The sequence below is a fragment of the Myripristis murdjan genome, chromosome 6 (assembly GCF_902150065.1).
Source record: "Myripristis murdjan chromosome 6, fMyrMur1.1, whole genome shotgun sequence".
In the NCBI taxonomy this organism is placed as follows: Eukaryota; Metazoa; Chordata; class Actinopteri; order Holocentriformes; family Holocentridae; genus Myripristis; species Myripristis murdjan.
The window spans coordinates 13,424,906-13,437,973 of NC_043985.1; the positions used below are offsets into that span (position 1 = coordinate 13,424,906).

At 37.2% G+C, this 13,068-nt stretch overlaps 2 protein-coding genes across 3 annotated transcripts; one reads left to right on the forward strand and one right to left on the reverse strand.

The window, feature by feature from the left end:
- Nucleotides 1–58: 58 nt before the first annotated feature.
- Nucleotides 59–12,096, forward strand: LOC115360559 (troponin I, cardiac muscle-like). Its single transcript, XM_030053536.1, has 9 exons — nt 59–199; nt 9,896–9,924; nt 10,051–10,054; nt 10,239–10,280; nt 10,349–10,480; nt 10,578–10,667; nt 10,796–10,957; nt 11,197–11,286; nt 11,514–12,096. The coding sequence occupies exons 2-8, from the start codon at nt 9,914–9,916 to the stop codon at nt 11,281–11,283; spliced, it is 528 nt and encodes a 175-aa protein (XP_029909396.1). The 5' UTR covers nt 59–199; nt 9,896–9,913; the 3' UTR covers nt 11,284–11,286; nt 11,514–12,096.
- On the reverse strand, nt 2,751–6,291 carry LOC115360558 (interleukin-17 receptor A). 2 transcript variants are annotated; one of them, XM_030053534.1, is made up of 11 exons: nt 6,083–6,291; nt 5,912–5,936; nt 5,336–5,479; nt 5,043–5,161; nt 4,834–4,954; nt 4,635–4,682; nt 4,380–4,537; nt 4,155–4,229; nt 3,930–3,999; nt 3,690–3,794; nt 2,751–3,602 (listed from the first exon to the last, which is right to left on the reverse strand). In XM_030053534.1, exons 1-11 carry the CDS (start codon nt 6,179–6,181, stop codon nt 2,896–2,898), a joined length of 1,671 nt encoding a protein of 556 aa, XP_029909394.1. In that variant the 5' UTR covers nt 6,182–6,291; the 3' UTR covers nt 2,751–2,895. The 2 variants fall into 2 exon arrangements, with proteins under 2 accessions (XP_029909394.1, XP_029909395.1); XM_030053535.1 differs by lacking the exon at nt 3,690–3,794.
- Nucleotides 12,097–13,068: the final 972 nt, after the last annotated feature.

Below are 13,068 nucleotides of genomic sequence, written 5' to 3' on the forward strand. Positions count from 1 at the left end.
TACTTAGTTGGGACAAATCCCCAGCACCCTCCTTTTGGGGCCAAGCACTCTCAGAATTTGACACCCAAATTCCAGAGCTCTTAGCACCAGTATGAAAGACTGCTGCTCAGAGAGAGGTGGTTTGGGGTCTATTCTCTTATCCTTTTCTTACCTCACTGCATTTATGTGCTAAATACTCTTTAGAGGAATGCATTACAAGGTCAGTAAAGTATTTGCTCTAACAACTAGAGTAAAGACAAAGAAGTCACTTAATATATTTTCCATACTGAAAATATATCTTTTGTATCTTAAGTGAGTTAAAAATATATTTCTGGCAAAGGCATTTCTGTTTTTGCCTTTTGCCATCTAAAAGCCTGATTTATTTTTATTTATTTTTTATTTATTTATTTTTTTCTCAGCAGGCGCCCATTACTGTTATTAGAGCATCGTTGTTCATTCACTGGCAGCAGTGGTGGGCTGGAGAAAAAAATGGCTAGCAGAAACAACAGGGAGACAGCATTTGGAGATGCTTCAATACAAGCCCTTTTCTGCTTTCTTGCCCTCAGCCTCAACAGCTGACCAGCATCTCCACGCCACAAACAATTTGAGAAATGAATGTATGGAGTGCCATTTCATTCATTGTGATGATGTACTATTGTGCCAACAACATTTTTGTGGCTGTTCTGCATATATACAAATTGTAAATGGGTGCATGTGGGCTCATGGCAGACATCTATCTACACTGGTGTCAGACATGGTTCACATACAAAGATGAATGCGTACAGTCAAGGCAAAATGATTGGACTAAAATGGCTTTACACTTTCACTGGTCATTTCAGTATGTTGAAAGAGTTTTATTTTATGCCCTACAGGGAAGCTGGGGCCTGTAGTATATGTCAGTCTGTCAGCAGTTAGAGGGGCATATCTTCAAATCTACTGGCTGGATCAGCCTGACATTTGGTGACAAAATTCATGTTGGCAAGAGGATGAAATCTATCCATTTTGGTGAAGCTATGACCTTCCCTCTAGCGCCATCAAAAGACCATATTGTTAATAATGCACACTGTGTCTAGGTCTGAATTTTGGTGGCAACTTTCAGTTTGGATGACTCCAGTACCTTCCCTCTAGTGCCACCAGCTGGCAAAGTGTTCAATCGTTCAAACTAATGTCTAAAAAAACTTCTTTAGCGTTGGGATGAGATTTGGTTCCAACACTGATGTTGGCTAGATGATGATACTTGTCAGCTCTGGTGGCTCCATGACTTTCTACCGCCACCAACAGGGCACCTGAGTTAGAAATAATGCACTTGTTTCCCTCTTTAAATACCATTTAATTTCTTTTGTAAACTATGTCTCAAAAACATGCTAATGTTAGCTAATGTTAGTTAAAATATGAAGCAGGCCAATAAGGACCATGAAAGAATGTCAAAAAGTACTTTTTGTTTATCATATTAGGCTATGTGTTCAATTATGTATTTGTCTTAATAATGTAAAATTATCAGTGTTTTTTTTGTGGGATGGTCGCTGCTTGCTATGTTTGGATTGTAGGAATTATTGTTTTGATGAAAATAGCTATATTTCTTGTTTGTTTTATCCTTATATGTTTTAAGTACATACATAAAAATGGTTATTGACAACATATGGATACCATGTTAGGATTTATTACATTGATTTTTTGTTCATTTGATTTGCACATTGAAGATTGCTTATATTACCTCAAATTACATTTTAAGTGCAAATTAAATGTAGTATTAGTATATCTGGATGGGAAAATATTACTAATTTACTGGTGGTGTAACTGAATAGCACTACATTTGTCAGATCTACAGTTTGCAGTACTCAGTATAGGAGAAAGCATATTTATAACACAATAAGAGTGTATGTCATGGGTATCGTAAGCATGTTATCAATACTGCATACATAAAAAATTAAATTGAAAATATACCAATATTAAAATATTAATTTATTTGAAGTACAGGTATGAAAAGCTACTTGTAATACAAGCAGTATATTTTTAAAATGTGTACTATTTTGGCAACCAAAAGTACCCAAAATACATAAAAAATATAATTAAGATATTTTTAACTTAAGTGGTGCCAATTTGACATAACCTTAGTATACTGCTTCTGTATACATAAGAAATATAGCCAACTAAAATCAGTAAAGTATACAAACAACAAAGAAACAAAACAAACAAGTATACAAACAACAAACAAACAAACAAACAAAAACATAAAAAGGAGGCTAAAGGAGGTAAAAAACAAAAGGAGGCTATTTTCCGCTTTACAGATAAATACCATTTCACCAAAATGTCCAATTTTATAGAACAACACAAAAGGAATAGCACACTAAATGTGATCCGCTCATTATAAAAAGAAAGAGTATATCCACAAACATAGTTTAGTGCTTACCTTCTGTGCTGCAACAAAAATGCCAGAAACTTTGCCCAGAAGGTTGAACTTTGACCTGAACATTGTTTACACAGCTCACAAGCATCAGCCATCAGTCATGGATCTCCAAGGTTTAAACCTACTGAGGAATTCTCTTCTGCGTCAGAGCAAGCGATATTAAACATTATCACAATAAAAAAAACATGGCAAGGCAGATATAAAGAAAAGTAAATGTGTGAAACAACAGACAAATGAAACCATTAAAGAAAACTCACATCACACAGTATGTGCACATACTGTATATGTTCATTTTAAAGCTATATTTAAGTCAGTTAGTTTGGAAAGAGTTGACTTGGGTTCACTCCAGTTTGCTGCCTCCACTGTCTGCATACCACAACTTGACCTGTTGTGTATTTCATGGTTAACATCTAGTATCTTTCTGTACCCATTATCAGCTGTCTCTTTGTTTGGTCCAACTGTATTTTCAAGTGGATTGCTTCCATCAGTCTTGCCTATAAGCTCACTAATTACTTCACTAATTCATCTTCAAACCAGTTTGGATGCTGCAGCTGGTACGCATGGAAAGCTTCTATGGCATCCTGCAAAGCTCTACCTGAGGGACAGTGGTAATACTCATCATCTGCTAGCCCTTCTGCGTAATTCACCCTGCCTGGTTCATGCTTGTCAATGTCCAGGATTCGAAAGAAGACTTCCTCAAACTGTTTCATTAGCTTGTACCGTACTGTGACGTTGAATGGTGAAGGGACATCCTCTTCCGAACAAATATCATCAAAATAAGCCACTATGTACTTATGAAAGGATGCAGAGCGGACAAAATGGGGGACCATGAGGCTGAGGGCAGGGGTGAGCATGTCACCCACTGGCGAGAGGGCATCCTCTCTCAACAGGACTTGGTTTTCGCCGCACATGGCTTTCCATTTGGCTTGCACTCCATGCGAGCACAGGATTAGTATCTTATCTGAAGAGCTCTCTATCTGTTGTCTGTGAAAGTCAAACCACTGGACACTTCCCAACACTCCCAGCCGGGCAGAATCCAGCAGATCGAGGATCACTTCAATGCCACATTTACTTGCGAGGAAGGCGCAAAACTTGAGAATGATGTTTTTGTACAAAGGGTGGTCAAGGGAGTAGATGATGAGGACTCTTTTTCTGCCTTGCACTTGAAAACCCTTAGGTTCTTCTTTGGCATCAGGTGAAGACGTCTTAGCAGGATCTAAGAGAAAGATGCAGTCATTGCTTAATTTTCCATGTACGTTTACATATTTTCAATTCAATTTGGTGCATTCAGAAGAAGGCAAACCTTTATGGGATGCTCTCCACAGTAAACAGGCAAGACAACCGCCGATTATAACCAGTCCCAAAATTTCAATTATTATTAAAGTACAGGATGGTGGCTTGGAATAATCTAAAATAAAATATAACACACAGTCAACTGAATATCTATAAAATTGACATATTAAATGACAGATTATTTTCTCATTTACATCTTCATTTGTTTTAAAACTACCATTAATAGGTCAAAGACTGGAATCTTACTTACAGAGGCAGTAATTAAATATTTTCTTGGAATGCAAACAGTTGTCCTTGCATCTTCTAAAAAATGGCTGAATCTTTGGGGGAAGTAAGATATTATCATGTTCAGTTTAAAAAAAAAAAAAAAAAAAAAAAAACAAATTCCTCTTGAACTTTTGAAAACATGTAGGTGTATCTTCTAAGATCAAAATGATAAACTGATGATGGAATAACATATCAAAATGAAACTCACCTCAAAGATAATTTCACATTGTGAAAGCTGCCTTATACCCAACTCAAAGGTCACATTTAGTGATGTTCTGTTCTCCTAATTGTTGATACAAAACGGGTTAAGAAAACACATTCTGGCCCTGCATGTATGCTATAGTAAGCTGTACAGTACAAGCTATAAACACCTTTCACAGGATTATTTCTTCGGTCAGCAACAAATAACCAACTGCAACAGACAGAACAATACCTTTGAAACACTCTTTGAATAGTTGAAACCATGGCTCTGAATTGAGACTTGGTATCTCTCTGAATACTTTGCTGCATCAAAACCCACGGTAACGGACATTGTTTTATGTCCTTTATCAACTGACACAGCTCCAGTCATGTGAGGGTCCCAGAGGCTGCCTGAAATAACAAAACACACAGAGCACAATGTGCAGATGGTTCTAGATCTGTTAGAGCGCCCCATTGAAATCCATGTGAGATGTGAGTCAAACTTTACCATTTTCCAAACAGATTTGGGCCTTTTGAATCCTCCAGTCATCACACCCTGGTCATCACAGTAAACACATGTTGAGTAGAACGTTTCAATGTTTTTCTGCATCTCAAAATTATCATCTGGTGCAGAAAATACATCTCTGCACTGAAGTAACTGATGTTTAGTAAAGTTTGATGATTAGAAACATGAGTCTGTATCTCACCCGGGATAGTAATCCGTTTGCTAATCCTGTCATGTCCAGTATCAGGCACTGGCAAATTAAAGACTGATACTGAGTATGTATGCCAAGGGTCTACCATGACTCCATCCAAAGAAAATGTCCACTAAAAAAGAAAAATGTCAGTTGTCTGTAAATACGCTTTGCATATCGCTCTAACTAATGTTAAATAAAGTATAATGTGAAAGTTTGACCTTGTTATGACTAGGGTCCAGCTGCGCACTGATCTTGAAAGAATATTGCACACACATGCTTTGATTTGTAGTTCCATCCAGAATATGAATCTCTGATCCATTTAGGATGTATACCCCTGCTGTGGATAGAAAAGGTTTACTTTCTATGTCTCCACCTTTGATTTGATGCATTTTTAAGCAAGAACTAGATTAGATCATAACTATGAAGTGTTATGTTCTCTGAATACAGAAGATAAAAATCGTCAGTTGTAAGCCAACACAGAAACAGAAGTGCAGAGATTACCAATTATTACCATTTGATGATATTTTCCATGTGACGTTCATAATAGGAAGAAGACCGTGCTCATCCATCCCGACTCCCACATGCTCTGGGCCCCACTCTGGCTGAGTGGGAGCAAGATGTCTGGGCACAACCATTCTTTTGTCTGAGCAGTTTTCTGACATTTGGTAAAGTGTAGATGAAATATTGTATTGTGAATAAATTGCTGATATGTCCTGGGGGTCACACTGCAACAAAAAGCTGCCAACCCACATAAAACAATGCAATTTCAAAGAATTTTGAAAGAGAGGTTTAAAGTTTTTTACATGACTAATAAAATGCTGTTTCAGGATAAAGAAAACATTCTGGGGGAACACTAAATTCTTGTAATTTTTTTTTTTTTTTTTTTTTTTGAAAATGTCACATTTTGAAAAAACAAATACTGGCAAAAAAAAATACTGGTAGTTTAAGTAGAAAATATTGTCATGTAAGACTTCAAAAGCACAGATTCATAGTGTAATCTGTGCAATTTATGTTTCTGCTTTGCCAGTGCAGACAAAAATAACCAGCAGATGGTAGTATAAATTGTTTTAAAATATTGGACACTTACTAATTTGAGCGCTGCATAGAATGACCTGGGAAAAATGCAATAGTTAAGCATTTGGGTACACAGAGACACAGTGACATAGTGATAAAATGAGGACTATAAAATTTCTCCACTTTACTTTTGTAGCTGGTTTCTCCATCTTTTGTGTGACATGTAACAGCATATAATCACTACCTGTTGACTGCAATCCAGATGCTTGCCCAAAATCCTGAGAGAAGATGACCGTGTTGCTCCAGCAGCCAAATAAAAAATGAGAAATAGAACATGAATCATTCTGTAATAGTTGTATTCCTATTGGTGTAACTACAGAGAAAGAAGGATAAAATACTTGGTTTTAATTCTGCAGTTGAAAAGCTGATGCAACAAGCACACAAAAGCCCCACTACAGTGCTCTTTCAAGCCAATATGAATTCATTAGTTTATCAAATGTTGGCATCTGAATTCACAGGAAGGATGTGGGTTTGTTTCTGTTCTCATGTGGAACTTAGCCTACAGCAAATGCAGTTCCCTACAAACTGAAGCCATTTTCTACACAATTCAGTGATGGAGCATTTATTTCTTCTCCTTGTAGTGTATTTCTGAAAATCACTGTAGCTCTGTGCCTATTGCAAACCTGCATGTCATAACATCTAATAATCTCTGGGGGGCAGCAGTGACTGCCAACTTACTGCTGATATATTTCCAGTTCATATGAAGGCACCTCTGTGGTTTGAGATGTATTTACAGTTAGATGCTGTCCAGGAAGGGTGACAGATTTTATAAATACTGATAGGCTTAATCATTTTTGTACAACTCTCAGTTTTCAGCCAAGCACCAACATCTTAGAATTACACATAAATCCTAACTGAAACGGATGCTTATATTTTCAAAAACGATGACAACACACATTAACATCCATTACAGAAACACTGCCTCATAATCCCAAAACAATAAGAAAACAGCCCTCAGTAGGTCAAGCTAAGAGAAAGACCAGGCTTTGCCGTAAACGTTCGGTTATTCTGTTTGATTTGATCAGGGTGTTGCTTCTACAAAGGAAACTGTGGTTAAGTGTTACTGTTGTTTGCACAACCCTAAAACAGACTGACAACTGCCACTGAAATCTGACAGAACAAAATAGGTTGTATTTTATTTCTCCTTTGTGCAACGGCACATTTCAGCTGCTGAAATTGCTGTTTACCTTGATCCAAATCAATGATGATGGAAAAAAACACTTTGTATTTATCTGCAGTTTCACGTGGTTGTAATGTGATGTGCAGTGCTTAGGCTGTTGCCAAGGGGATTATATTGACTATGTTGAGGGGCACTGACGCACTAGAATCGCACTGTCAAATTCTTATTCATGAACAAATTAGTTTTGTAGAGAACATTGTGCAAGCATTTTGTTTGTACAGCTTATTAAACTGCCACATGGAAAGTATACTCAAAATTATATATTTTGAGTATACATCTGTTTTATATATACATATATATTTTATATATGTTGTATATATTGATGACAACTTTCCTGTGTAATACTGAAATGTTATATACTGCCAAGCTTTTCTGTACAATATTGACAACAATAACAAGTCTGTGCAATATTGAAACGTGCAATATTGGAATGTGAAGGAGTCTATGTGTATGCGTGACTTTTTTCCCCCTCAATTTTTATTATTTATTATGTATTTCATACTGCACTGAAGGATTGCACCTAATTTCGTTGTTAACCATGACAATGACAATAAAGTGATTCTTATCTCTTATCTTACATTTATATACACATATTCTATTTCATAAATATTTTGCAGATATATTTCATTACACTTATAGTCTATGCATAGTTTTAAAGGTGAAAGGTCCATAGTTATTCTACAGATATATTTTAGTATATTTTATTTTTTTTTTTTTGTTGTTGTTGCTCTAACAGGGAATGCAAAGGCTTTTCTTTTTTCTGATATTCTTTGTATTGATCCACTTTATTTATCTTGTTACTTGTTTTAAATTTTCTATATATATATTTCGCCTTGTGTTGACAGGCGTAGTTTTTGTAGTCACACAAGAAACTCCCAATTTAGGATCAATAAAGTACTATCTATCTATCTATCTATCTATCTATGTAAACTGACATTTATACAAATTGAAACAGATGGTGTTCGATATTGGCTTTTGCTACCGTTCCATAACGACAGCCAAAGATACAAAGTTGTGAGTCATGGATATTTACAGTGTTATGAGAATATCTCAGCTATCTTGGAGCATAATCTCACCTAACGTGATCTGTGATATCAACCACAGAGGGTCTGACTGTTTGTATTGCATGTGTTTGTGTTGGGATGTGTGAGGTGTGCCCTTGCGCATTGGAACCACATGAAATAGATATGTCATGGGTTCAGGACAAATCAAAAAGTGTCGCAATGTGATGTAGCACATGTCAGGGAGGAGAGGCGTTGCAGGGAGTCTATTTTAGTGAGCCATTCACATGGGGGTTTGAATACATAAATCTATCACTAAAAATCATAAAGTGCGTTTTACTTTCCTGTCTTACCACTGCTGTTACCTTCTCTGATTTCCTTCACCTTCAAGGTAAGTTTCATGCTATAATCAAGCTATGCCAGTCAGTGCACGGCTACACCAAGATGTTATTTAGCACAAAAAAAGTCAGTCAGATACATGTTACACTGGGCAACTTTGGTGTGTGATACTGCAAGACTGAAGGATGGAGGTGGAAGACAACAGCGCAATTACCCGAGTACCTGTCTTTATAGCCATGTGCTAATTTGCCTGAGGTGGAGCCTGGCTTTTAAGCAGGAATTACTTAAGATTGCATATCATTGTGGCCCGGACACAGACACTGCAGCTTGTATTTGTGCAAGGGAATCCTTGCTATGGCCCAGCTTTTGTCGAGGTGTTAAAGCAACTTTTCGAACATGTCTCAGAGGATTGGACTTATGTGACATCTCTGGCCCCTTGCTGATCTCTTGATCCCTAAATGAAGAAATGTAACCCGAGGCTTACACCCTCAGCCAAACAAATAACGACTGTAACAACACACTTGACCCATCCGGGAGGCCTAAAAGCCGGGGTGATAAGTGATGATGGCTTGCTCGTATAAACTGGCAACCTGCTAGATGAGGAACAAGGCTGCAAGCTTCTTAAAGCTTTGCGAGTTTACCTTGACTTTTGCACCTTGTCATACTGGCTTAGTTTAAATTGGATGTATTACCATGTTGTGTCAGCAGGATGAACATGCTTTTTTCTACTCTAGCACCTCCATCTGTTATGCCATTCTACTGTAGAGTTTAAAATGTATTAAATAAGTATGTAATAGGGTGTATGATAAATAAAAAATAAACTGAAGAAGGTAGAAAAAGAAAGAGACAGGGAAGAAGACATGAACAAAGGGATACTGATCAGTCACTCTCAATCTTGGTCCATCGACCTACAGTCCTGCTGGTTTTTACTCTATCCATCTAAATGGGGTCTGATTTATGTCTGGGATTCTGAGTGAATCCATTTAACTACCTGGTAGAAGAGAAAACCAGCAGCTCTCTGGGTTCCAATGTCCAGGACTGAGAGCCATTGTTGTGGATCACTTTAACAGTCTGCACAGGTTCTGTGTTGTTCCTCTCATGGCTGCCCAACCCTTCTACTACTGGGCTTTCTGGCATCATCAAGGGCACAGCTGCTGTTCCACACGTAGGAAAACATGGGGGCAATGTGGTCAAATATAGCTGTATGTATCAGACTCTGCTTAGGCCCTTGATAACAATAGGAGGCATTATCCAACGCTGGAAACATATTGGGTTTCCTGCAGGTCTTGGATATAATTAAGTGTACTAAGTTTTTTTTTAAGTCACTTCTTATATTGATTAACAAATGGCATAGGCTCTCAACAGAGATTACCGGGTCTTCGATAAATACTCATTATGACTACTGTATTAAAAATAAATGTTATGCACTGTAACAGCTTCTCAAAACTAAGAATGACTCATAGCTTTTTCTCCCCAGGGACTGTAAGCTGCAGGCATGTCTGAGGGGTGAGTATTGCTATGAGTCTCTTTAGACAGCCAAAGTTTAGTTGCTATGTATGGAATATGTAGTTCATTAAATCAACTGATCTTTTATCTTTTTTGTCTTTGCTGTGTCATGTGTTGCTGATAAAGACCAGTGAGTCAAAATAATTATTCTGTCAAAATATTAGACACTCTTTACATTTTACATTCATTGGTATAATACGGTCATAGTATTTTGTTATTTGAGTGCATTTCATGGTAAAAAAAAAAAAAAAGAGAGACTATTTCGCAATAGCCCAGTGAATTATGTAAAATGTGTCATTATATTTGTATTTCAGAGAAAGCCAAAATATTCGGCCACACGCCGACTGCATTTGAAGGTAGGTGTTCTTTGTGAAATTCTTGGGTTTGGTCACCAAGAGCTTCAAGAAAACTTTCTGTCTTTCAGACTAAGCTGCTGAAAAAGGCAGCGTCTATGCTGGTGGCTGAAGTTGAGGAGAAGAAACGTGAGAGAGAAAGAGCTCTGAGTGAAAGCTGCACTCCACTCAAGCTGTCTGGTCTGTCTGTCCAGGAGCTGCAGGTATCACCTTGTGACTCCTTAAATTGTGACAATTTGGTAATTGCTGTTTTAGATGATTTTAATCGGTATTTTTCTTTCATTTTTCTTTGTTTTGCAGGACCTTTGCAAAGAGTTACATCAAAAGATCGATGTTGTAGATGAAGCACGTTATGATTTGGAAGTTAAAATAGTCAAAAATGAGAAAGAGGTACAGCAAACTGAATCAAGCAACAAGGTCATGAGTGAAGTGTATACATTTACTGTTCTTTTTGGGTACTGTAGTTGCCCGCTTATCTGGCAGTGCAAATTTCTGGATGTGTCATGTTTAATGCACAGATCCAGACACTGAGTCAGAAGATCTTCGAGCTCAAAGGTGCAAAGAGACCAAACTTGAAGAGGGTGAAGAAGTCTGCAGATGCCTTGCTCACTGACACCAGCAAACTCATGAAGGCCGATTTCAAAGTTAACCTGAAGACAGTGAAGAAAGAGGAGGAGAAGGTAAAGCTCTTGGCTGAGATAAAAATGAACAACTTTTGCAAGGCTAAATCAAAATCCTTTTCTCAGAATAATCACTTGTTATCACTATGGAGTTTGAGAAGCTGTTGGTCTTGAAACCACTGACTCCAACAAATATTCTTGGAAATCCCTCCAACTGCTTGTTTGAACATAACAGATGCTATCTGTGATTACACTTTGTGATTATGCACACTGACAAAACATATCTGTACTTTTCACAGAAAGAGGAGGTGACTGACTGGCGTAAGAACGTGGAGGCTATGTCTGGTATGGAGGGCAGGAAGAAGCTGTTTGACGCTAATCAATAGAAGGTACTCATAGTTAAACAAGACTACATATAAAAAAAATGTTCTTATGCTACTGTTTAAATTCATTGTGGTTCTTTGTCAGGCAGAATTCAGTTTTTAGTTTCAGCACTTGTGAACTTTTATTTAGTATTTCCTTAATTGTTTTCGGTGCTTATGTAACCACCGGTGCTAGAGGTTGTGTTTTAATGTGGTTTAATTAATCACATTTTTCTTGTCTGTCTTTTTTTCAGATTCATGGTCCAGATTCAGCAAGAGATCTCCATTATAAGAAGAAACAAAACTGGTTTTGTAAAGAATGATGTCGATCATATGGATTTGTAGCTGTTTCGCATAAAAAAATCAGTGAAAACATATCTGATTCAGCAGAGTGATAAATAAAGGCATCACTGGGGCAACAGTGTCTCAAAATAATTGAAATCTCAATTTAGATTTATAAGTAACAATTACACTATAAGCCAGAGACATAATAACATAAATTGTACAGTACGCAGTGTTTTGCACTTGTAGGGTATTTTTGCAAAGAAAAAAAGTGCAAAAGAAAATGCTGCTTAGTTAATGAACTTTAGTTATAGGTGTTTTGTCTTTCTAAAGTGAGAAATCTGTATAGCACAGATGATGTCACTTTTTTGTCAACCGCAATACTCATTGTGGTGCTTCCAATATGTCTCTGTCAGTACTATACTAGCCATTAAATGAAAAACAAGTTTCCTGCTAACTCATTGTTATGAAAAATGAAGTAGTTTCTCAACAACAGAAGTATTGATTTTGTCATGTATTTGATATTTAAAACCACATTAAACAACCATGAAAGTTTTTCTGCTTGGTTTTATTTTGCTTTTTGCTAAGATTGATCAATCATTTTATTATGTCATTTGAATAATTTATTCTTGAGCTTTTACAGTGATGCGATGATGTTGTTGTGTAGTGTAATCACCTAAAAACTGCTGCATTTCTGGACTTCTCGCTGTGGTGCAGCTAATGGAAAGAGCGTTATCCTGCCATTGGACCAGAAGCTGCAACACCATGTTCCCCTATCTAGGGCTGAGCAACAGGAGTATAGGTTGGGGGATGACATGCAAAACTGTTTTGATGTTATATTCCGGCTGTCAGGACAGAGGGATCTATTTTAGTAAGCCACTCACAGAAGGCCAAGAGAGCCATAAAATTTGCCTTGGGTTTCCCTGTTCTCCAGTGAGCCTGGGGACAGCTCACCTCACCAGCTTTTCTGCAGACACACAAAGGTATGTTGTTTTTAAGCTGTTGCGTTGTTGAGAAAAAAAGCACAAAACAAAACTGAGTTTCTAGCTTTCCGTGTCTAAAACGTCATTGCATTTGGAACCTGGAACAACTGGAGATGCTAAACATGGACCTGATGAGGACAAAGTAAGACATTTACATCTGCTTATTTTGTAATGAAGTCTAAAAGTCGGCGCTGTCATAGTTGAAATTGGCAAGAAAAATTAAATTGTAAACTTGGAAATTGGCAAGTCAGTGTCCATGTTTAGTCATGTGCCAATTACTAAATACGGTCATTTAAAATTATTTCATAAAATGCTAATAGGAATATGACACTTATTTTTAATACATAGGAAATACACTCCAAAAGCAACTTCCTGTGCATTTATTGTACTTGGCTAATAAAGTCTGATTTTGATGAATGGAAAGTGGATTGACTCCACTCCAATGTTATTCACATTATCTGTGGCACTCACGCATGCATTTTTGCTAATTCAAAGGCTTGATGTTGACATGTTACCATGGCAAGGTTTACATAACATGGTGCAT